General features: G+C 33.6%; 1 protein-coding gene across 1 annotated transcript in view; it reads left to right on the plus strand.

Moving 5' to 3' along the window:
- LOC127072305 (tRNA dimethylallyltransferase) overlaps window positions 1-25,050 on the plus strand; it is a 104,125-nt gene extending 79,075 nt beyond the window's left edge. The window contains exons 5-9 of the mRNA XM_051012655.1: window positions 12,977-13,092; window positions 23,832-23,928; window positions 24,293-24,406; window positions 24,526-24,711; window positions 24,788-25,050. Coding sequence (XP_050868612.1) covers window positions 12,977-13,092; window positions 23,832-23,928; window positions 24,293-24,406; window positions 24,526-24,711; window positions 24,788-24,913 — 639 coding nt within the window. The 3' untranslated portion in view covers window positions 24,914-25,050. The remainder of the gene's footprint in view (window positions 1-12,976; window positions 13,093-23,831; window positions 23,929-24,292; window positions 24,407-24,525; window positions 24,712-24,787) is intronic.
- The last annotated feature ends 2,076 nt before the right edge of the window (window positions 25,051-27,126 follow it).

A 27,126-nucleotide genomic window follows, 5' to 3' on the forward strand; every position in this document is an offset into this window, starting at 1 on the left:
TCAGTCAGGCCGTGCATCCGTCCGTGAATTTTTATGTTTTTACGCGCTACAATCGTAAGCGACGCTCGTAGTAGTAGTAGCGCGTTCTCCTTTCTTTCAAAGCCGAGCTCCGAATGCGACTCGTAGTAGTAGTAGTAGACGCGTTCGCGTGCGCCGACCGCGTTATTTTTATGAATGACTCGCCGGCAACGTAATCCCAACGTGCACCTACTGCCGTGGCGTGGCGCTGTGCAATCTCAGGGACGCATCTACGATATTTTTCGACGTTGAAACATTTTTTTGCAATCACTATGATTTTATAACCACCATGATTTTTTTAAACATAAAAAATCGAACATGATAAGTATTCAAAATTGATTTTGTTCAACCCATCGGTCTATCCCTAATCCAATTTTAAACTTCTAATACACGAATTATTTCGTTTCAGTTTTACAGAAAAAGTACATTAAAAATTACATTAAACATTGTTTTTATTATACTAACTATTTGGACGGATATTAAAGCGGAAATAATGAAGAAATTTCATTGTCATAATTTTTTTTTATAAATTTATTTACATTTATTAGTACTTAATAATTCTACACAAACACGTGCATTTAAGGTTTAATTAATACTAAAACAAATGATAATAACAGCTTCGATTTTTCCCTTGTATCTTTTTTAACTTTTCTTTTAAATCAATCCACGGAAGTATCTTTGATTGATCGTTATTCATCAAAAAGTCAAGTGAACTCTATTGCTTCGTGGAATCGATTCATATAATAGATTTAAGCGAACACCCCTGCCGTCCGTCCCTGAATAATATAGTTAGCAAGCACTTCTCTCGCATTCGACGGAATGCCATGTCTGAGAAGCGATTAGCGATCGATTTTCGTAAGTTATCAAGAATAACTTCGCTGTTCGCCGATGTTTGCACATCCAGATATTACATAGACGAGCGATACAACCTGTTTACACGAACTCTGTTTTTATCTGCAATTCTTCATAGATCTTTCTTTGGAACTTTGTTGATTTCTTCTTTGAATATTTTCCCTGATCTTAACGTACGGTGGTAGTTTTATAAAACTTTTATTACAACGATTAAGAACATAGCTATTCCGTTCTGAAACTCAATTGATATTCAACGAAAGAAGCTTGATGTCTTAGAACGTTAAACCTAATTTTCATACGGATACGCTGACTCCCTTTAAAGGAAAAGACAAAGCCGGATGTAGGGTTATTAGATATTACAATTCCATATGTTCTCTGTTAGAAATATTAGCATTGTTTAGAGCGGACGAATATAGAAGTAATATGAAATTTGTCAACGATGAAAGAAAAAGAAATATAAATAAAGAAGGGTCAAGATCGAATGAGTCGACTTCCTGTTATCCACTCGATTCTCGCCTATTCATCGGTTCAAGAAGAATAAAGAGGAGGAGGAAGAGGAGAAGAAGAAGAAGAAGAAGAAGAAGAAGAAGAAGAAGAGAGAAAAAGAGAAGGAAAGAGAGACACGAAAGGGTCGTACGTTCTTCAGAAAAAGGGGGGCATCGAATGGCCCTGAGCTCGGGGTCATTCGTCTCGGAGGATGTCTGGACGTTAATTAAAATGTGCCGCGCATCTGGCGACTCCGCACGACCGGCAGTCGCCTCCTTTTCCTTTCTCCTTTCGCAAACCCTTCTTCTTCTTCTTCTTCTTCTTCTTCTTCTTCTTCTTCTTCTTCTTCTTCTTCTTCTTCTTCTTCTTCTTCTTCTTCTCCTTCTCCTTCTCTTCTCCTTCTCCTTCTCCTTCTCTTCTTCTTCTTCTTCTTCTTCACCTCTTCTTTCTCCTCTCCTCTCTTCCCTTACTCGTTCAAGTCGGCATAACTTTTTCCTTCCTCTTAGTCCGAGTATCGCGTTTCTCTTTGCTTTCTTTCTTTCTTTCTTTCTTTCTTTTTTCTCTCTTTCCCTTTCTTTCTTTCTTTCTTTCTTTCTTTCTTTCTTTCTTTCTCTCTATCTCTCTTTCTCTTTCTCATTTGCGAGAGCGTGCGTGCGTGCGTGCGATCGCACGCAACGGGAATCGCAAAGTTTAAAGTCTCTACGCGGGAGAATGCCACTTGGCCGACAGCTGCCGTTTTGTACGCTCAAGTCGGACACGCCGTGTCGAAGATAAACGCCGTCGGATATGTCGTCACTTCCTGCCACCGACGACGACGACGACGACGACGACGACGACGACGACGACGAAGACTACGACGAAGACGAAGACTACGACGAAGACTACGAGGTGGAGAAGGACGATGGAGCCCTTCCGAGTCCGAAACCCACTCGTTGGAGTTTGCACTCTTCGTGTAAACGACCACCAGACGTAGGTGGACGACTTTCTATGGTATATACTCAAGGACGGTTTATTTTTCTTTTTATTTCTAAATATCCTTTATCAATTATTATTATAGTTTCGTAATATTTTCCATCTTGGAGTATTTATTTAACGATTTCTTTTTTTTTTTTTTTTTAGAAAAATCGATTTTTATAACGATTGCAATCTCTGTAACGCCGGGTAATCTTCTTTTTTTTTTATCTATTTTTTAAGTTTCAAGTATTTTATTGTTTCGTTGGAAAATTAATTACTATTCCATGTTTGTACTTTTTAATGTCTTTTTTCTTTTTTTTTTTTAAGTATACGTTATCTTTAGTATACGAAATACTATAACTTTTACATTATATTACATAATTTTTATTTAAATGGAAAGAAAGTAGTTTTTAGAAGGTTAATACGTTGAATATTATCAATACTCGATTTTGTAAATTTTATTCAAAAATTATTTTAAGATATTTTTTGTGACATTTAAAAGATTAAAAGTATTTTCACGAATAAATTAATGTTATATAGAAAAGTATGGTATGAATTCTTTTATATTTTTTATCTAGTAAAAATTATTATGAGTAGTTATTAAATGGATATATCGATTTGTTTAAAATTTATAAAACGTGTTAAATTGGTGTTTATATATAAAGATCGAACAGTTAACTTTTATTCTATTATTCGTCTTCTTAAAAAGTTACTTCTTTTTAAATGTTTCAATGGTATTTTGAGGACCGATCATTCTTTTAATAGGTCCTCTATAAACAGAATGTCGTTTTCGATATGTAGAAGCATGCTCTCTTTATTAGAATGAATCGTTCATTCAGAAAGAAATTTGTGGTTACAGCAGGATCTTTACTCTATCGTTTACTTATCGCGGTTTCAAGAAAGTCATCAAGGAAGTCCAGAGACCGGACAAATCCGGTACCTCAGAATCCGGGAAGCTGTCGATATGTTAAAAACTCTAACAATAAATGACCGCTGACTTATCCGTCTAAAGTTCGAAAGCTATTGAAAAATTATCGAGTAATGAAACATTTTTCAATGACAAAGAAAAACAGACAGAAAGAGAGAGACAGAGAGGCAGAGAAAAGAGAAAGAGAGAGAGAGAGAGAGAGAGAGAGTTATCTTTTAAAATTAGATCACGCCTCCCACGATTCGAAGGCGTAGAACGCTTTTTAAGACGGACGAGAGTGCGAGCTGTGTTATTATTAGAGCAATTAAAAGGGCTTTGCCCGCGAGAAGCGAGCTGCGTCGCGCGGAAAACTCCAAGCGGAAGGTGAACTGACAGAGCGTGGAGCGATTCTTTTTTGCGATGCCGTGCTTCTCTTTATTGTTTCTCTATTATATAATCTCTACTATATCGACGATTTTGTTTCGATAAATTCAATTGAAAATTTAATTAACTAATAATCGTTTTCGATTCTTACATTCGATTTAAACGAAATATTTATACGTAATAATTTTTTACAAGGTTTTAGATCATAAAAGTAACCAAAAAAAAAAACAAATTAAGATAAAAAGTTCGACATCATTCGAATATTTCCTATAAGAAAGATAATAACGAAGTAAGCTCCGATCCCTTTTGGTCCAGGGTGTGCGAGTGAAAGAAAAATTATACGACGCGTATAATTAAACAGTGAGAGGAGTCGGATTAATAGCTCTCGAAGTTGAAGAATAATTTTGGTTGGTACTTACGTTACTTTATCTGGAATCGAATTTGAATGGTCGAAAGAGAAGGGTTATTTAAGAGGGGAGGGTAGAGACATTGAAAAGACTCGATGCGAATATGCGCGAGTAAACGAGCAAAAGCAAGTCGTTGGCGGTCGAGTGAGCTGGCTCGTTCGAACCGGCGTCAGTTTTTTTTCTGTCGTCTATCCTTCCTCTCCCGGGCATATCGGTTTGCTTTTTTATTGGCTGCATTTCGCATACGGATCTAACTGTCGGTGGTTTTAGAGAGTGCGGCACGCACGGCATTTCCGGCAACCCGTACCGAGAATGAACCAATGGAGGAGTATAGAAAGAGAAAGAGAGACAGAGAAGGAGGTGGGATGTTTGCTGTACGAGTAGGATGAGGAGGAAGAGGAGGAAATGAAAGAGAGGGGAGAGAAGAGATGCGAGAGCTTTTTATTCGGCTGAATTTGCTGTAAGCGTGAGCAAGCACATGACGCACGTGATATGTCGTGTCGAGAGATGAGAGCTTATAATCTCTCTCTCTCTCTCTTTCTCTCTCTCTCTCTTTTTCTTTCTCTATTCTCTTTCTCTTTCTCTTTCTCTTCTTTTTTCGCCTCGAGAGATTCCTGCCGTTTAGAAAAGACGTGGACGTGGAAAATAAGCATCGTTACGCGTTCGGCCCTGTTCGTTAACTTTCGCTCGAAAATAATTACTTTCTCTTCCATCTCTCTTTCTCTCTCTGTCTCTTTTCTATCTATTTTCTTTTTACATTTCATTTAGCAAAACCGTCACATGTTATCTTTTCAATTAACACCTTCGATTTTAGCATGAATTGAATGTGGATACCAACGTAATGCAAAAATTAACACTTTAAAACATACGTTATATGTATGTGGTTTTTAAAATGAAAAAAAAAAAGAATTGAAAGAGACTCATCGATCATCGGCCCAAAAAGCGTATAATTTCCCATAGAATATGGGTAAAGATTTTTCGTCACGGCGGGCTTCTTTCAAGGAAATTTACGAGGGAATTTACGAGCGAATTCACGAAGCTCTTAAACGTGTTTGCTCTTAAACGGATTAATAGGATCTTTCTTTTTCAAAGTTGGAATGATCGTGTTAACGTGGAACATTAAACGTATCGAGTAACGAGTAGAAAGAGAGAGAGAGAGAGAGAGAGAGAGAGAGACGATTAAAAAAAATATCTAGTTGTTCGAAACATTTCATAGCATAATAATCAGTTTGATTTAAAAATAAATAAATAAAAAACCTTAACAAAGTTACACGCTGCTATAAGGTAAAAGCATAAGAATCTTTGAGATTTTGTAAATTATAAAAATTGTACGAACGTAAAGATGGTGACGATAGTCGAACATTAAGAAAGAGTTTGTAATGCGATAGACTTTTATAGAAAATGAAACGCAGGTAGATAGTTTGACGAGACTAAGAAAGATCGTTAAAGTTTATTACGGTTATCTCTCGTAAGATAACTTTAGAATATCGAACTATTTTATTGGCATTGTTTTTAAAGAGAATCTTCAGAGATCGTTAATACGATGTCCGCTCTCACTTTTGTTCATTTTCTTTTTATAACGGTAGAGAATATGTAGATGTAACGTAAAAATGAATTGTTTAACTCATCCGTATGAGTTATCGATTAATGTTTTGTTTTTTTCATTCCTTATTACATCATATTTTTGTTTCATTATTGATCATCGATAAATCCTTCCAATCGTTAAATTAGAAATATGTGAGAAGTCATGAAAAATCACTTTCATTCATCTTTGTAATCTTTTGCAATCGGTTTTCTTTTATCTCGAAGATAGAAAATCGTATAGGGATAGCGTTCATGGCGCCCGGTTTGAAAAATCTGTCGACGATCCTTCTTAGAAAAGTGATTCGATGGAGGTTGGGGTCGCAACGCTTTTGTGCCTTTGCCTTTTTAAATCGCATCTTTCCTCTTTTATCTTTTATTTCCTTCTCTTTTCATTCTGTGTATCGATTCTCTTTCTCTCTTTTTCTCTTTCTCTCTCATACCTCTCGTCGATCGAGATATTATACCTAGAGGCTCCGTAACGAGTTCCCGCCAAAAATAAAGAAGCAAAGGGTTCTTTTCGATGAGAATACGGCACAGGATTCCCGAGGCGTAACCTCACTCGCGTAGCACGCGGTCCTTCTTATCTTTCTGACTATTAGAACGCCGCCTTTTTTTTTCTTTTCTTTTTTCTTTCTTTTTCTTTTTCTTTAATCCTTTGACTCTATAAAGCGAACGCACCTGTTCTTGAGACTTTTCATTCGCCGTTTGTTATTTTTGAACAAAAAACTTGAGTAGAGGAAAAGCACTTTTTTCTTTTATTTTTCTTCTTCCTCTTTTTTCTTTCTTTTTTTTTTTTGAGACGATTATTCCTCGTTGCACTTCGAACATTAATCTTCTATATCTATATATAATTTTTTTTTGCGTCAAACAAAAGAATCATATAATATAAAATGTTTAATAAAACTTATACTTAATAAGCATTAATCTTCGTATACGAATTAGCTTGTTGGAAATAGATATATGAGATTGTGATCTCAAAATTCTATCGGTTTATAAAGGATCGATTTATTTCATATTTATCGCGTTTATGCAATTCTATTTATATAGAACGTTTCTATTCGTTCTAGTGGAACAATTCCATTCGTATTTCGTGTTTTCTTTTCTTTTTTTCTTTTTGCCTTCGTTCCATTTCTTTATTTCATTTATGTTCACTTACGATTTCGTAGCATCGAATATCGTAAAGAAACCAACGCGTTCTCACGGAGAATAACGTAGTTCGCCGACGGCACGTTTCATTATTAGGGAAAGCCATTTATCTAAATTGTAGGCGAGAGAAACCACGGTTCTCCTTTGACTCGCTTGCTTCGAGCGAAAACAAAATATCCCACGTAATTCGGCGTCCCTCAGATTTTGCTAAGTGTTGCAGAAGTAATATGATTCATACGTATGTATTTACGTAAATACGTATGCACATAAGTAAGAGAAATCCAATTATTTAAATTAATCGAGAAAGATGTTCGGATCATTCTACCACTTCTCGTAATATTAAAAACTCGTTATCAATTATTCATTACAATGAATAATAACATGAAGGAGATTGGAAAGGAAAATTGTAATACTGTAAATTGTAATACTGGAAAATTGTAATACTATAGATCGTTAATTATCTGATCGAAGAGATAAAGTAATTATAAAATACAAATGTAAATGTCTATCATATGTAATAAATGTTTCCATACAAACATTTATATAATTTTATAACATTTTATAAATGTCTCTCTCATTCATTCATTACAATAGATTCGATATATCTAACTTACGTTCTAGTTAACGATTCCATTAAATCTTATCAAACCGTTCGCTATTACCTCCGTTGAAAAATTATCATGCTTTTTGGCGACGATCTATAAAAACATTAATAAGAAATTCCAAAGTTTCGTGTTCTGTAACAATAACGATAACTCGCTCGATTTCGAGGAAATAAGCGAGACTCGTCGTCCCGTTTACAAGATCTAATCGTGCTAGCTTTCTGTGTTGCTCGCACACACGTGCATCCAAGCTACGCACAGACTCACGCACGCGCGTGCACTTGCCAAACCGCGCCTTTGACTTTTTCACCTCCAGACGGGATCATTGATTCGGCCGAAGGTCGTTCTGTCCATTTGCAGTGGAAAAAGTGGGTAGCTTGGGTACAACGTTCGTGTAAGTAGATACAGACACCCACGATACGAATACGACGACAACGTGGACTACGTCGAGCGTTTATAATCGTAACAGGACATCGGAATATCATCGGGACGCATAGGGGACACAACGACGACACTATGTTCGACGAACAAATTATGCGTACCAATTCGTATAATTAATTCGCGCGGTTCCGTTACAGCAGAGTTCGACTATTTTATCGGATATTATTCGTTCTTTTTCTTTTTCCTGACGAGTACGATTCGAGCTTAATGATCAACGATTCATTAGATATTTTTACTAAATTTCCAAGGACCAAGAGAGAACTATTTAGATATTATTTTTAATTTTTTAATTTTTAATTATTAATTTTTTTATATTCTTTATACCTTGTTAATATGATATGATCTCTAAGAATTGGTAATTGCCATTTATTTTTTATACGATATATATTTCAAATTCTCGAAATACATGAGCGAACGAAGTTACACTCGGTATTCCTTTTACATCATTTAATCGATCCAGATCGAACGTAATTTAATTTATTATCGAGTCGACCGTCGAACTTATCGATAGTCGTCGCTATAAATGGATAGGAACTAATGAACGTCCGAATCCGATCTATCCTATTGGTAATTATCCTTATCCTTTTTCTGTTTTCATCAAAGTATCATTTTTCTTGAACGTATGTCGTTCGTCAATCTAAAATCGAAGCAGGATAGGACAAGAGATAAGAATCGTATCGTTTATTCTGGATAAGATTTTTCTTTCGATAAATTCGATTCTAGCTAATTTTGTCCTTCGAGAGAAACCTTCACGAACCGGTCGATTAGTCTTCTGACTCGCAAGTTATCCTAAATGGGGTCGTGAAAAGTCACACGAATCGTTCCCTTCGTCGTTCTCTTCAATCGTAACCTTCCATTTCTACTTCTACTTCTACTTCTACTTCTACTTTTTCCTTCTCCACGTTAAGACCTTGGCCTGATTTTAGCAAAGGAGAAGGAGAGACAGGAGAAGGCTTTCTATAATAGTTTCGTTTCTCTAACGTTCTTCAATGTGACTCTTTTATAGTAAAGTAAATTGTATGATCTTCGTCGGTTAGGTAACAAAGTTTTACGTGGCGTTTCACCGGATGGATAGTCATCAAAGAATTATACAACGCCTAATTTGATGTTTATTCTATTTAATGACAGATAATAAAAGAAAAGAGAATGAAAAAGTAGAAAGGTGAGATAGGGGAGGAGCTTCGAAAAGAGGATTTAACGAATGACTTTTCCAGCTACCCCGTCTATTAGTGGTTCCATTAGAGGCACTTTCGAACGGTCATCGAGCTCTCAAGCGACCCGCTATACCACTATTAAAAAGATATAATTAGAACGAGTGGATGTACCTTTGTGCTTTGCCGACGATGTGTCAAACCGCTTGGCTTTAAGTACCAAAATGCATTCACGTTGTAAAATACACTGTAAATTTTCGCTAAGGTACTTCGATGATTGGAGTGCTCGTTAAACTCCTGCGGTTTATTCCTCCATTTTCGAGGTGACCATTTGGCATTTAAAGGAAAATTCTGATTAATTAATCTGTTCGTATCGTATACAAAAAGTTACACTTTTATTTATTTTTATAATTTTAACTCTTAATTGCATATATTATTACTTACGCATATATTAATATTTATTAATTTTAACTCTTATTACTATATAATTGCATATATTACAAAATATTAATATTTACAACAGTAAAATACGTGTAATAAATTTTCGTAAACTTTTCTGTCAAAAATTTATGACTAGGTAATTTTGTAATTATTTTTGTTTTAATATTTACTTAATAGCTGGTACGATCATAATTTTCTTCTGCAAATGTATACGAAAATCGTGCATTAAAATGTCAATGTTTTTCGAGGATATTAATTTATATTTATAATTTTATTTGATATATAATTTATATTTAAATATCTCGTATGACAGTTCCTATTGCTTCCTATAATTGATGAGTGAATTTCTTTTAAAGGAGAATAAAAGCATTCGAAACGATTGGAACTCGTTGAACTCGTTCGAATTTCGCGCCAAGCAAGTTTTCAATGGTGCCGTTCTTGCGATGAAATCAAAAGGTCCTTTATCCTTGATCGATCTGCCTCTTCACAATGGTCATCGTTAGCGAGGCTCGTCAATCTTCGTGCGTCGACGCTTTGCATTTTATGTATCGATCGAAAGACGTGTTGGCTCTACGTAACGAGAAACGTAAAAGTGTATACGCCACTTGGGAAGCTCGTAAAGCGTACGCGTCATATCGTTATATGTACGAAAAAAAGCGTGAAAGTGGAGAGATAAAATTAATTTGCGATTATATATTCCGTAAGAAAAATAACAAGAAAACTAAGTCGGTGTAATATGATCAGTAGTATATATATATATATGCATGTATGTGTGTGTGTGTATAGTATGTATATGTGTATGATGTATGTATATATGTATATATAATATATAATTATATACATATTATAACCACTTAATATATCAATTAAATTCAAAAAAAATAACATTAAAGTAACGTAATTATAAATTCAATCGAATTTGAAAATATAAATTAAAATCTACCGTATATAAAATAAATTAAAAGGTAATTCAACTTTTATTCATATCTATTTTAATGCCATGGAGTAGAAAATATTTCGTTGAAGTTATGTCTTGTAGACGAGAAAACTGAGCAAATAGAAAGGAATAGAGAGAAAGAGGAATGTATGAACATATATGTGCGTATATATATATATACATAATTATGTCATATATCTTGATAGCTCGCATATATATATATATATATATATATATATGTATGTATATTTATATATGTACGTATATACATCACGACGATCATCAAATACTGACTTTGGTCAGCTTGCGTCATCGTTTGCTATGGTGGCTAAGGGACGAGGCGGTATATGCTGCTCGATCATGAATGAACGCGTGGAAGAGAGAGTGAGTGGAAATAAGAGAGAAAGAGTGCGCGGTTGCGCGCGCGCGAACACGGCCACGCGTGTAGGGTCGACAGGCCGGCATTTAAATACAATTTAAAGTGAACATAGCCAAAACGGGTTGCGGAGGTCGCGTTTTAACCGTGAACGAGCGTGAGAACGATTCTCAACTCTCGCTTTACTATACCGTCCTTCACGGACCCTTTCCTTGTCTTTTTCTCTGTGCCCTTTAGCGTGTCCTTTTGCCGTTCGAATGTATGCCTTCCTTATGACTCTATCTTGCATTTAAATCTCATCTTGCCAGTAAATTCGTTTTTTACGTTTCACTTATTTTTTCTATTGAACTTGAATACTTCTTTTATTAAAAAATCCTTACCTCCATCATTTTTTTTCGATTGATATTTCGTTGATACCTTTCGATCGATGGTAATCTAAAATCTAATTAAAAGCATTTTTCCTTGTAACGATATCGTTAAACGAAACGATTTAACGTTTAAATCAATTTTTTTTCTTTTTCTTTTTTCTTCTGTCCTTTTTAGCGAACAAGTAACCTTTAGATCATTTTATCGTCCATTTCAGATAGTATGATATTTTGTTAATGTTATAAGGTGACGTAAATAACCGAATTAACGGATCAACTTTCTATTTTATTAATATATCTATCAATGATAAAGTCATGAGTAAGTACTTCCTAAATATTGTTGATTGTACGAACTTGCTATTTATTTCTCTAAGTAAAGAACCCGTCGTTGTATCTTTTTCTTTTTCTCTTTTTCATTAATTGGAATTAAGTCGTGTGACATAACGACACGACGGATGTTGTATATACATAGTAATTCCTTTTTTAGAATTTTCCATGTAGAACATCGAGATCGCACGACTATAAATACCAAGCGCGTTAACGAGGAATGCGGCAGTGTCCTCTGTATATAATGAGAGACAGAGAAAGAAAAAAAAAACTATATATAGAACGGTATTTATCCTGAGCATGACTCTGCTAACTTTTAGGTACATATAAACGCGACACACGCGTGCAAACTCGCTTTCTATGCTTTGTTTGCGCGCCTTGCGTTTGTATTTGACGAAGCCCTCGCTCCTAGCTCACTTTCTAACGTTCTTTCGTCTCACTCGCACGCTCTAGGACGTTCGATCGCGATCCGTTTAGAATAGTTTTGCCATCGAACAAACCGTGACTCGGATGATTTCGATCGATCGGCTCGTTTCTCGACGAGTCGACTTCTGCGTCGTAGAAAATCTTCTTTATATTCGCAATTCGGCGAACTGACCGTTTTGGGAGGCAGCAAGTACACGGATTTGTAAATCTAAGCACGTTGAAGTGATGTATCGCTTGTGTAAAATTTACACACATACGTACTTATACTTCTACAAGCGTTCGATCGACGATACGCTCGACCGAACAGGAATTTTACACTTGACAATTTCGAGGACACGTTTCTAACGTGTCTTTGCTATTAGCAAGGTCGTATACATAGCTTCGAGAGATAATAGTAAAACTCTTTGAAATCTATCGAGGCCGTTCGTTTTCTTTCCACTTCTTTTTATTTCTTTTTCTTTATCTTCTTCTTATTTTTTTTCCTATTTTTTTTTCTTTTTTAAAAACAGAGAGCGATGAGAAAGAAGCAAAAATGGCCGTCTAATTCGTAGTCGTGAGGTCTTAACTGTCATGTCCGTTTCTAATTGATATCGAGAATATTTATCTTACACGGTGTCGTTACGTCGCTGATGCTTAAACGACGTTTGTCATCAATATCGTTGTCGAACATCTCCATTTCATCGAGTCACTACTCTACCCACGTTTATGGAAGTACCATAAACGTAATTCTTAACTGGGAGGTCGTATTATTCTTATAATCCATTTATAACATGTATACATAAATAAAATGAAAAAATTTGCCCATAATTTTCATAGAACTTTGAATAATGACGAATTTTACGATTTCGTCGTTAGTCACATTGACAATTTAATAACGTCTAACTAAAACGGGTTTGCCAACTCGTTTGATATTAATTCGAAAATCTAAGCGTCGATCATAAATCCTGATTTGTTATATTGATCGTCGAAAGGAAGGTGAGATTTTGAATATTAGATAAAGAAAAGGAGAAATAGAGGAAGTCTAAAAATCCCGTAATTATTGCGCAGATTAAAAACCATCGACATTTACAAAATTTTGTAATCGGTCGATGGAATTTTCATTAATAGATAATATCTGTCCGGTAACTGAGTGATTAATAATACGAGCCTCTTATTTTTCGAAATTTTTACAGAAAATTCTTGATGAGCGGCTGAGTCAAAGAGTCGATTCTATGATGCAGGCTGGCTTGATGGAGGAGCTACTCGATTTTCATCATAGGTACAACCAACAAAGGATTAAGTCCAACACGTGAGTGTACGAATTAGTAAGTACTTTATATTGAACGATAGACAATAAAAAATGACGAGATTTTAACCGATTGCTTAATTAAAAAATTAATGATATTCATGTATCGTATATATGAGCATTTATGAATAATAAATATAAGCACACACACACACACACACACACACACACACACACACACACACACACACACACACACACACAGGCACGCATATTAAAATTATTAATATTAATATATAGTAATAATGAGAAGTTTTTCCGATTGTTCGTTTATACGTTAAAAGGATTACTTGAAAAGAATATTTTCATAATAATCATTTTCAAAGAGTAGTAGCAAAGGTTAGAATGGACTGCGGTAGAAGAGGCTCTTTTAGAGGCCTTCGAGTGTGTCGAGACTTAATTATCGTTCGTGCGCGGTCGAATAACCTCGGTCACGATAACGTGCCCGCATATGCGAATGATTTCTTTGATCGAACCGGTCATGCCAGTTGGTGCATCGTTAAGACACGTGCTCTTTTCTCGAACCTCAAGTACACTCACATATATCTATATTATACATAAACATATATATCTATATATATATATATATATAGATACACACACACACACACACACACACACACACACATATATATCAGGCAAATTTCAAAAAGCGCGGAAGAATATTAAAGGCAGAATTCCTTGAAACGCGACGTTAATGTAACTCCTCCTTTTAACGACGAATATATTTTATTATTTTAAAGTAATATCAAGAAATTGGATAAATGGAATTGACATAAATTATTTTTAATATATTGATTCAAGAGAACTGGTTTTATTTTCCGGTTTTGTTTCGTACGAAAAAAAGAAATTTTTTAATTATATTAAAAGTATACTTTTTTCTTTTCTTTTTTTTTTTTTTTTAAGATAGCATGAAAAATTAGATATTTGATATTTGATTGAATATTTTATAGGATTTAAAACGAAAGGTTTCCAAGCTTGACGATAATTAAGAGTTTCGCGGTGATCAAAATTTCATAAATTCTAAACAACCTGTTTCAGTATCACCAGAAAGCTTTTAAAAGCACCCGGTGTGTTCGACCGTTCTAATGACACTACGTTAACTATTATTAACATTTTAGAAAGTTGACAGGGTATACCTATTTTACAAGCCATGCTTGTGTGTTACATTCTAACGTACGTTACGAGAAAAATTCAACTTCCTATATGTCTATCAAACTTTTTTCTGTTTTTTTTTTTCTTTTTTTTTTTTATTCAATAGACTGCGTGTGCGTTAAGTATGATAAACCGATAGAGATTGACGTTACCATAGGAGCTATTTTAAAACTGTGCTATTATTTTCCGTCGATTTATTTATTTATTTATCTTGTATCATATTCAATAACAAATTTCTTCAATTCACGATATTATTGAATTTAATTATTACGTAACAAATTATAAATCCGTATAATATTGCACACATTTTTAGGACGAACGTATTAATCATTTCACATTATATTAAATTTATTTATAATAAATTCGTCTAATTATTATTATTATTATTATTATTATTATTATTATTATTATTATTATTATTATTATTATTAAAATTTAATTTATATATCTTCAACTGGCGAACCTTTAAAATATTTTATATAGAAATGATAAAATTCATTGTCTGTGATTTCAATTGAATTAATCTTTCAATTAATCAGTTATCAATAACTTCGGTTATCGATATAAATGATAATCGAATACGTCGTAATCGAGTGGGTGAGGCCACTTTCTCTCTCTCTCTCTCTCTCTCCCCCCTCTCTCTCTCTCTCTCCTGTAGGTACATACGTACACCTCCGTTTATGAGGCAAGTTGCACGATCGAAAAAGTTATTCGGAGGCGTGGGAGTTCGTGGAGGCGCGCTCGTGCAAATCATTTCTTCGAAGTCACGAGAGCGTGCCACTTGGCGTACCGACGAGGGGAGCACGTGAGCTGCGATTTGTATACGAGCGACGCTGGTGCTACTTCGTGAATGAAGAAAAAGAAAGAAAGAGAGAGAAAGAGAGAGAAAAAGAGAGAGAGAGAGAGAGAGAGAGAGAGAACGAATGAGTGAGCGAGAGAGAAAAAGAGAAAGAGAGAGAGAGAGAACGAACGAGCAAGTGAGAGAGAAAAAGAGAGAGAGAACCAACGAACAAATGAGAGAGAGAGAGAGAGAGAGAGAGAATGAGAATGAGAGACTCCTCACCTTACTCGCTTCCGGAAATTGCGAGCGTACGCTAGCGACCGGATGTCGGACAGAAAATAAAGGAGGTAGGCGTTTGCGTGGAATGGTTACTACTACTACTATTACTACTGTTGCTACTAGTACTAGAAGTCTTTTGGTATGTTACGAGTGAAAATTATAGGAGTTTTAATAATAGATACGATACAGATGAAACGATTCACTGATTTGCTGCCAATCGTCAATGATGAGAATTGTAAAATCATGATGTTATTTAGTTTCGTATGTTTCTTAATTATAAAACATATACTTGGTATTGACTTTTTTTTCTTTTCTTTTTTTTTTTGTAAAGTATTATTTTATGTTCGTTTTAATCGATTAATCGATTTGATTTTTGGAATATTTCTTGGAAATAATTGTTGAATAAAGTAGATCAATAATTTGTTTAAATGTCGTATAAATTGAAATATATTATCTCGTCAAAATTGAATGATACAAGAATTTGATAATAATTAAAAAATTAAGAAACTTAGTTTCAACAGTTTTTTAATTTTATGCCACTCTACGTAATTTTTTTTTAATTTTCGTTTTAAGTGATTGATCGTTTTGATTTCTGCAATGTTTCTTGTAAATATTTTCTCGTAAAGTTGATTAATAATTTGTACAAATCTCGTTTAAATTGAAACCATTTATCCCATGCGTTTTAACAATTTGCTCAAGAAATAGAAGAAGGTAGAAAGAGAAAAAATGAGAGAATAAAAATGAGAGTTGAAGTAAAAAATATTGGAAATGCTCAACCCGTGCTCGGCCTCGTAAACAATCAAGGTATACCACCGGAAAGATCGATTATTTTCATTTTGCCCTTTACATTGTTGGCTTTCTTAGAAAATCATTTGCATTATGAGAAATTTATTGCACTCGCTTTCTGCATACTTGCTACGGAGAAAGTTTCCTTTGCGTCGTTTTGTACCGGACACCTTTCTTTTTTTCTCTCCTTTGTTTGTTAGCAGATACAAGTGTTTGATAAAAATTAAATTAACAAGCACGCGCGCGTTTTATATGCGTATGTGTATACATGTATATGTATATATAAACACGATAAAAGATATTCGCACGATATCATCTACGTGATATTTCCACGAAATTAAACTCCTCCTAACGAGTTAGAATTATTTTATTCCCAGATTCTTCGGAAAATAAGAATTTCGTCAAATGAGTTGCTTTTTTAGAATTATCCTTTATTATATGTATATTTTATACCTTTTGGTCATTAATCTCATCGAGAAAAGATTATGGATAAAACCGATCGTTATCTCGTGATAATCTTGCAAATAAAAAAGTCTATCTCTATAATAACTAATATAAAATTTAATATAATATTTCACATGAAAAATATGTTTGAAAAAATACTTCGTAACTTTGCTTTTAATTTAATTTCGAGCAAATTAACAACATATCATTTCTCTTACTTTTTCTAAAGATATTTACAATATATTGAATTACATTCATTATGTAATTATTCGAAGATAAGAATATTTGAATGAAACATGTTATATTTAAATGATATTAGAACGTCTTCATATTTTAAGATTTATTTCTACAGTGATAAGAAAGTATCTATTATGTTTTCGTAAATACATTAGTTTTTATGATATTTGACAAACTAGATCATTTAAATCGACAAAGTAGTAAATATAAAAGGCTGAATCGTTTATTTACGATCGGGAAATGTAAAGAAAGATCGGAGTTCTGGTAATATTGCGTTCGCACTGCGTCATCGAATTCCATGAGAATCGGATAACACAGCACGAAATGCCTTGCTTATCGTTTCTACAATTTTTCGTAAACCTTGCACGAGTGAAGTATCTACTAGCAAATACCAGGAAGTATTCTTACGTACTTGACTAGAACTCGTCGATTTTTCATTCGTAAACGATGCTCGTCTCTCTTCGCAAATGGGAAGAAAAAACAATGTCTAAATTGTATTTGATCTGTCGTAACCTGTCAAACCCTTTTAGTTGTACATCTCGTCTATTTATTTAACAGCTCGTTGATTTACTTTGTACAAATTAACAAGCCAACATCGATCAATATGAATGTCAAATATAGATCATAGTTTTTTCTTTCTTCTTTTTCCTTTTGGATTTTTTTATTTTTATTTTATTTATTTTTCTTTTTTTTTTTTTTAATTTTTTGCGAAAGAAAAATGATAAGAATAATCAGTACGCATGAATAAGATCGTTGGTAACCTTTGACACATAAATTCATTAAGAAATTTAATATATATTATATTTATATACATATTTAAAATAAAATTAGTGAAGTTAAATATCCATGAAATATATATATCATCCAACGTTGTATTAATTCACAAATCGATGATTCTGTTAAAAAGGATCTTAGCTTATCTATTTCGCAAAGCGAGGAAATACGATCATTGATACGGTCAAAGGTCAGAAAAGATTCTACATCCTCTTTTTAGTTTTCTTATCTTACAGATGGACCCGAAGTAAAAGCTATTTTCGCAGTTAAATCTTCGATAAATGTCTTGGATCGTTCGAGACATCGAATCCGTGTGACTTTGTTTTGAATGTGATCGATATAACACAAAGAGGAGTATTCTAGTAGTCGTTCCTACTTTTGGAAGAGTGACCTGAGAAAACGAAGAATCGGCTTATGCAGATTTAACGTTAAGTGTCTAACGTTAAGTGAATTACGAATAGCTGAGCAGACTATTGCGATAGAGTCTCGATATCGAGTCGATTTAATGCGATACTTTCTGCCTTAAAAAAAAAAAAAAAATAGGAGATACAAAGTAATCGTCGATAACTGATCAGAAAGATCTAGGTCGGCTATTTTTATTTTCTTCTCTTTCTCTCTCTCTTTCTCTCTCTCTCTCTCTTTTTCTTTCTCACTGTTCACTCTGATTGTGAGCCACGAATGAGAGTCTTTGTTATTAGGCGAGCAATAATAAGAACGGTAAAGCAGAGCAATGCAAATAGTCGAGGCCCCGACTGCGAGCTCGTGTTTATTGCTGGACCGTCGCTTGTATCTTATCCGTGTGTATACAGGGTGATCGTAAATGCCGTTCAACGAGGTAAAGTTTACGGCTCGCACGGCACACCACGGGAGAGCGGAAGATATTCGAGAGAAAATTTTGACGGACCGTAAATGAGAGAGAAAGAGAAACCAACGGATATAACGTTCTCCGTTCCTCATTCATTCGACATGATTAAACGATATTTTCTTTTAATCTTATATTCGAACAAATCGTATTTAATAATGTGGATAATAAATTTTGTTCTTTGAATATTACGTACGCAGATATTCTCTCTCAGGAATATTTAACAGATATGTATTTGAGTGTGATTAGTAATATAAATTTCAAAGGTCAAAGAACATAACAAAAGAGTGTAAGAAAAACAATAACATTTATAAATATTATTCATCTTTATTATTATATAAAAAAAGATTAGTACGTAAGTGAAATATATATTTCTTTTTTTTTTCTTTTATTTTCGTATCCTAGGCAATACACACCTTACGATAACTGGCTGTTAATATTAGTCGTTCGCATTGTTGAGTTTTCCTTCCTCTTTAAAAGAGTAGGCAGAAAAGATTAGAGAGAAAGAAAGAGAGAGAGAGAAAGAGAAAGAGAGAGAAAGAGAGAGTGAGAGAGAGGAAGAGAGTGAGAGAAAGAGAGAGGGAGAGAGAGAGAGAGAGAGCGATAGACAGAAAAAAAAGGAAATCGGTTAACTCTTTCGTCTGTAGACGTTGATAAGAGAACGCTATCGGTAAGTTGGACTTTCCGGTTAGTCAATCGATGCTTACAATTAGTGCCACCGACAATTATCACTAATTATTGTCGTGGATATGCTTCTACTACTATCTCATATGCGTTCTCCATAGATATACTATGTAAATATATCTTTAGGTGTGCGCGAGGGTTACCAAGTTTGAATGTGTAGGTATGTGTTCCGTAACGTACGCTTATACGCATCCGTAGAACCGCATCGCGCTGCACTGGCTATGCAAATTGGCGCCAGTGCAATTTCCAGACAGTGTGCGCTTGGCACGTGCAATGCTACGTGTATAACGACTGCTTTCGATATCTCAAGCTACGTAGATATCTATGGATATAGGATACGTGTATGCAATGATTTTAGGTGAATTAAACCGTACGGGCATCGTTCCCTTTTATCATCCTACCTTTGATAATCGATCATTTGTCATTAATTCGAGTAATGGCCGAGTTTCATTAACACGTAGAGTAGGGTTAATGGTGATTGGCATTACGCTTGGCAGACTTCGTTTATAATGTTTATAATATTTATTTTCTAATATACTTTGTTATTCTCTCTTCATGGACATTAACGTGTACGTGTAAGTTTTTTTATAATAAATTAAATATTCGTGACATATACGTAGATATTATTTATTTATTTATTTTTTTTTATATTTTTAATTTATTTAAAGTAATTTTTAAATTGAAATAAAATATCGACGAATAAGATGAAACTATAAAAGAGCTTGGATAATTTTCTTCTAACAAAAGTCGTCCTTAAAATGATTAGGTAATGATAAAAGTTATGATAAAAATGTGGTTTATATAGTTTCGTGTTTAATATCTTTTGCGTTTTATCGATCGTTCTTTGATTCGAGCAGAATTCAAAAGGGAAACGTGAAAATCATTAGAAATAGGGATCTAATCGAAAAAGTCGAAGGAGCGAGTATGGTCCAAGGAGAAAGTAAATATGTAATCAACGCGCTAATTTTCCGCGTTAAAAGTCGTCGGAGGTGTGTCAGATACTGCTTATTATGGGCGCAATCTTAGATTCGCCATTTTCTATTATTACCGGGTAATAAATTTCGCAAACAATCATTCGCGTCGTAGAAAGCGAAGGTGACTGCGCGGAAAAGGCGTTAGACAAGGATTACAGATGGGGGAATGCAGATAAATCGATAGAAATATATCTGTAATTGGCATAATAACTAATTATCGATCGATATTATCGTATAATATTTTCTGAGAATGAAAAGGGTTAATGAGGCAAGACGAACGAATAATATGCGTAAAAGCTCGAATATTCAATGTTAAGAGAAAATATGAACCTGTATTTTATGTTGGCATATATAAACATGTTTTCCTCCGTGAATTTTGTTATTTTCGATGAAAGATAAGTATATTATTAATACGACGTAAGTCAAAGAAAAAAGTAGGACGAAACGAAAGAGACATATGTGAGCAATCTGGCGATATAAGCCGAATGGGATTAACGTTACGATTTCGTGAAGGCTCGATAAGCACGTGTTTTATCATTTGCTTTCGCTTCGGATTAAGAACCAATTTCATCAATTTTATCGACATTCATTCACGTAGGATTATAAGCGAAAATTAGTAATTTCGATGTTGCATGTTTTATATATACGTACATACGTATGTACGTGTTATGTATGTACATATATATGTATGTATGTATGTATGTTACATATATATGTATATGTGTATATATACGTGCATATATATGTATATATAGGTGTGTATAAATATATATCATACGAAAGATATATATATATATATATATATATATATATATATATATATATATATATAAGAAGGAAATAATTACAATGTCGAAGAATCTTTAATCGACCCGGCCTTTTTTTACATTTTCCATTTTTCTCCCCTTTTTCCGTTTCTTTACGACGCATCGAGTTACTCCCACCCTTCCTGCCGCCTGTTTCCTAGTCATTTATACCCCCTTATATTCGCCACATTTCTGCAAGGAGCGTGTCTCGTATTATGCAAATTTCCGTCATTGCTTCGTCTTGCTCTCTTCTACCTGCTCGAATTATACCGGATATGACGTCATAGCGTGAAGCATTAAACCTACCGCGCTGTGGACAGTATAATTAATACATGGCGTGCAGATCGCGGGTAGTAATAATTAGTTTAATGCCGCATTTACTGTCGCGACGCACGTTAATGTACACTTGATCAATGATATTAACTAGATATTTTCTCGTTTTCTTATAGTTAGTAGTTGTACTCTCTCTATCTTTCTCCGTCTCTCTCTCTCTTTCTCTTTCTTTTCCTCTGTTTTTTTTTTCTGTTCAGACCATTTCCATTTCTGAAATAATTCTTCCGAAATTCTATAAATTCGAGCGAAGACGAAAGGAAGTTAAAAAATAATCAATGACTTCTCGAGTACGATCGATAACCTAGTAAACTTTGTTCCTTTAGTGGGAGAAAAAATTATGACAATTTTGAACGATAACCTCAAGTCCTCTGATTATTATTAGGTCAATCAATGAAGACAGAAAGTGGGAGAGGGCGAGGGCGAGGGAGAGAGATAGAGGGAGGAAGAGAAAGGGAGAAAGGGAGAAGTTCATCTTGTCCTCTTACATCTTCCTCGTATCTTTTGTCCAATAAGATACCTTTCGTCGTTGCTTGTAACGTACGATTCTTAATTACAATCCTCTCGACGATCAAGATAAGATGCTGATAAAAAACTGACACGTGGAGATTATGAACTCGTCTGCCTGTCTCTCTTTCTCTTTTCGATCTTTCGTTAGATCTCTCTCAGAAATGTATCGACGATGTGAATCGTCGGAACGATATTAATATCGAAAAAATCACGGAACATTGAAAGTTAATTTATATGTATGTAAGTATGTTATCTCTTATCTATTAGATAAAAAAAGTGTTTTTCTTTCTTTTTTTTTTCTTTTTTTTTACATGAAAATTGCTACGGTTGTCAATGGAAAATCATTTTTCAAAAATTCCCAATAATCGGATATTATAAAGCGTCTTTAAAGTTTTGACGCTAACGGTTATATCAGATTAGGTGTCAATAAAAGCGAAGAAGTATAATATGTTATTCCATAATCGTGCTTGACCATGCGATAACTCGCGTAAGTATTTCGAGTTCGAAAAATAAAGAAAGAAAGAAAAGAATATTGGTTTTATGTATTTGCCGGTGACTGCCTGGCAACAAGTAGTAAAATTATTTTAGAACAGTTACGTATTCGTCGCACTGATTAGTGACATTGTTATCTTAATTACTACTACTAATGCCGCTGTCACGACGACGACACGATCAATATTACTATAACTATTACAATATATTACTAGTATCACTACTACCATTGATAATATTATTGCAAAGATTTGTCAGGGTTATCGCTTGCATTGCTGCGATTTTTTTACCCGCCAAAAGAAGGCTAACTTTATAGAAAAAGAAAAAAATTGTAGGAACTCAACGAGGATGAGATAATAGATTTTTTATTTCATTCCCTTTTTTATTCATTCGTAAAATGATTCAATAAGAATGACATTTAAGTTTTAGGTGATTTTACTCCCCGTTAAATATTACATATGCTTATATAGTTACATACGTTATATTACATAATAAAAAATATCTATCAATTTCAAGTTTATTAAAAATATGAAGTTAATAAAACTATCAATTCAAGTTTATTCAAAATATCAAGCGCTTTTCAAGCAATGCACGCATAAGTAACTTCTCTATCTCTTTCCTTTTAATATATCATTCATTAATGCTCAATGAATAAACGATGAATCTAATTTCACAGCAGTACAGGTATACTTACATATTTCGTATTGACATGTGTGTAGACAAGTGAGTCGGGACTACGTTAGCATTGGATTTTCTCGCCACGTAAGCTTGGTGTACATATAACGTGACCTCGAGCTCACTATCACTATCGTGTCGTGATAAGCCGACGACCGTGCAAAATGCAATCCCTCTTTTTTGAAATGATGGCCTCCACGGTGAGTGGATACGAGTTCATTGCGTATAATCGTAAAAGAAGTACCTTCTTTTTTTGCAATCGGATTTCTTCAAAATTAACTTGCAAGTTCGTTTTTTAAACTGTAATAATAATTTCGAAAAGTCGATAATTCGTCACGTTATATATTGCTTTTTAAATAAAGGACAAATGTTCAAGAAACTCGCTGATGTCTTGGTCAAAGAATTTCGTTGACAGTTTCGTTCATAGACACAACATACCGAGCAACGGGAAATGTCTTATACATGCGCGCGCGCACACACATACACAACATATATGTATTAGATTACTCGTATCATGATTAGCATAAACTGGTTTAAATTGCATCTGTGTTAGCATAATAGGTCTGAAGAATGCACGATGATGCTTAAATTAATCATTATCTTCATCATTTGTGATATTAACGCAGATACATAACACACATAAAATATAAGAAGAAAATGCCATTTCGTAAAAACCATAAAAAGTAGAAAAATAATAAAATATCAATAGCGTCGATGTAAAAAAAGAGAAAGAAAGAAAGAAAGAGAAAAAGAAAGTAAAAAAAAGAAAACGAAAATGACTGTTTTAGAGTAAATCGTTTTATTCGTCCATATTAATTTATTAACGACTGAACGAGGAGTTAATTAGTTAAGATTTAATTTTACAATGAAAGAGAATGAAAGGAAGGGAGGATGATCAAACGATACGGAAGAAGAAAGAACGAACAAGATCGAAGTGAATGTTTACATTCCAGGTCACCTGATTACACGAAAGGCATCTTCCAGAGCATCGGCTTCAAAGAGTTTCACGATTACCTCATATTACCAGAAGAGGAGAGGGCAAGCATAAAGGTAGGTAAAAGACGTTGGCGTCCATATCTTCATCAACATGATGTCCGTTGCAGCTGCTCGACTGCCGGCGACTACGTATAATCATGCGTGATTCTCGCTTTATGTGCCGTCATCGAAAAATTCATCCGGGTTGTTTCTGATGATAAGCAAGCAGTAGTAATATTACTGGTAGTAAGGCTGGTAGGCAGCTGCTTCTTTCTTGAAAATTTCTTTAATAGAGCCCTTACCCCTCTCCTCACCCTCCTTTTCTCTCTCTTTCTGTCTCGTTCTCTTTGTTTCTACCTTCAGAAATTAACTCGCCGACGTTAACTGAACTCTTTTTGTGGTAACCTCGTCTCTTATAATTTTGGGATATTTGTTTTAGGCAGAGGCGCTTTTTAAACGAGGTCTCGACGACTTAAAAATGGTTACAAAAAGATACGCTAATAATCAACAGAAGTGGATCAAGAATCGATTAATGCGTCGAGCCGATAGACAGGTATACGGTATATGTATTTTATACGTTAAGTTTACGTTTTATTTTCTGATACTTATTTTATTCGCATGCATGCATGTATGTATATATATGTGTGTGTATATTTGTTATGTATATATCAGGTACCACCATTGTATGTATTGGACTGCACTGATTTGACTCAATGGAAATCTAATGTTTTCGATAAAGCTGTATCGATAATCTCTGCGATATTGCAAGGCGAGAAACCGGAAGAAAAACCTATTAATGAAAATATCGAGAATCAGAAAAATACTGATAGTAGTAATGAAATGCAACGTTATTGCGAGGTAACGTAGATATTTTTAATTTTTATTGATTTCTATTATTAATCATGGTTTTTTATTTTATTTTTATTTATTTCAGATTTGTGATAGAATATTCATTGGTGAGTTGCAATGGAATGCACATATAAATGGATTGAAGCATAAAAAAATTCTGCAACGTATGAGAAGAATGGAAAAACAAAATTCCGAAATTAAATCCTCATAAACTTATTCCACATATCATTGATACGTTACTGTACATATGTATATCAATAGATGTATATTTGACATATTTTAAAGATAAGTAATTTTTATATTCTTGAATGGAAATGATTAACAGCGGTCGATAAATTAGATTGCTATTATATCGATATCAGATAATACAGTTTTACTTTTCATATTAAAGTATCGTAAGATGGTAATAATTTGAAAGAATAAATTTACAGTGTAATTATAGCATACAAAGTAATAATAGAAGAGAGTTTGATTAAATACTTTATTGAATAATATGAACATATTATTGAAACGTCTTTCTACTTTCAAATAAATAATACAAGTCAACATTATCAAAGGAGTTTATGTATCTGCGGTCGGTAAAACTTACAATAACGATAATTCAGTTTTTTCTACGAAATTATATATTTCAACGTTAATTAATAATTAATTAGAAATAATTATTAACTAATATTGATTTAAAATTGTTCGTTAATATTCTTCATCGTGAAATTATATCTTTCTTTAGGATACGATTTCATTGAAAGCTTGTAGCCATCAGAGAAACTTTTAATTATAATGAAAAAGGTAGCATTTATTTTCCTAAAATAATTATTTTTCTTTTTCTTTAAATTTACAAATATGTATGTGTACGTGTGCGTATGTGTATGTGTGTGTATGATTATATTATTATATAATATAATTATATCTTGTCGAATTCTTCGCTAATTTTTTTATCCACTTTTAATTATAATCTCTGTCATATTCCTTTATCAAACAGTTAATACTTACGTGACACTTTGACTTGCCTTGTTGTTAACGGATTTTATACGATGTAAAATGCCAAAGGTTTCGTCTGCGCGCTTAATACGAAGTTTAATTACAGAGGCACAGGTGGGCAAACTGGCGGGTTTCCTCGTTCGGCCACTTTACAATTTCAATTAACGTGAATTCGCAGCCGCCATTGCCTTTGAAATAGTTCTCAGTTTCTATGGAAAAGGTTCGAGTTTAGTAGCGAATCTACGATGAATCGAAGTTCGCTACGCATTTCGAACGTGCTCGCGTGTTCTCATCGTATTCAATATTGACTGTATTCCTATACTATAGAATATTTGCCAATATTCTGTTTCGTCGAAATTTGTATTGATAAACAAAAACAAACATTTGTCTATAGTCCCAGTAACTTTCAATGGCACGTAGTTGGGTCGTTGTGATTGAATTAGTTTAACATGTTTACAGAAAAGATTTTACTATTCTTTTTATTTTTTCTTCATATCTACTTTCTAAAAAATATCAGAAAATCTATTTGTATCGTTATCATTATTATTGTTATAAGCATTATTATTATTATTATTATTATTATTATTATTATTATTATTATTATTATTATTATTATTATTATTATTATTATTATTATCGACTTCGTCCGTCAAGATTATTCTAAGGAAATAAAAAAAATTGAATAATATGATACAATCATTTAAAAGTACGTGAGGTGCTTGTCAGCTCGTTTGACATCAGATTCAATCTCGTATAATCCATTGAAATATTCGAAACGAGAAAGTCGACGTTGGTGTTCTTCGATAGAATAAAATATTTTGTTACTTACTGTCTTCATACTGTAGTTTAAATTGAAAATTATACTTTGCACGAACTTGAACTTTGTTATAGTAATAGAAAGATTAAATTTATTCAGTATACGTAACGTAATTAAATTCTCGCGCTTATATAGCATTTGAAAAACATGATTACCTGAACGTTAATAACATAACTTTATAACGGTGGAATGGATAAAATCTAAAGGAGTAGAGTATTATATCAATCCAATCGAATTCGACAACTTAGAACCATTCGAACGATCTTTAGGCATACAACAAGGCTTACAATTCGCGAAACCCGGCATTGACGACAAAGGGATTACTATGCATGTACTGTTTGAATCCATATCAATGTGCATTCGATTCACGATCACTCGACTGTGTTAACGTGCATGGTTGTTAATAATCCTCGAATTTCCTACGATATACCTGCAACTGATCATTCCAAATCGGATTTATATATAGTTTATAAAAAGAACGAACAGTGCTGACGCGATAAAAAAATATTTGGATTTTTATTTTATTTATTAATAAAATTCCACTAAATAGAGGAGAAAGATAGGTAAAAGTGATTGTTAATTAATCATTCGTTATAAATATTTATTAGGTAAATTATTGTTCAGATGTA

Source organism: Vespula vulgaris, chromosome 1 (assembly GCF_905475345.1).
Source record: "Vespula vulgaris chromosome 1, iyVesVulg1.1, whole genome shotgun sequence".
Lineage (NCBI taxonomy): Eukaryota > Metazoa > Arthropoda > Insecta > Hymenoptera > Vespidae > Vespula > Vespula vulgaris.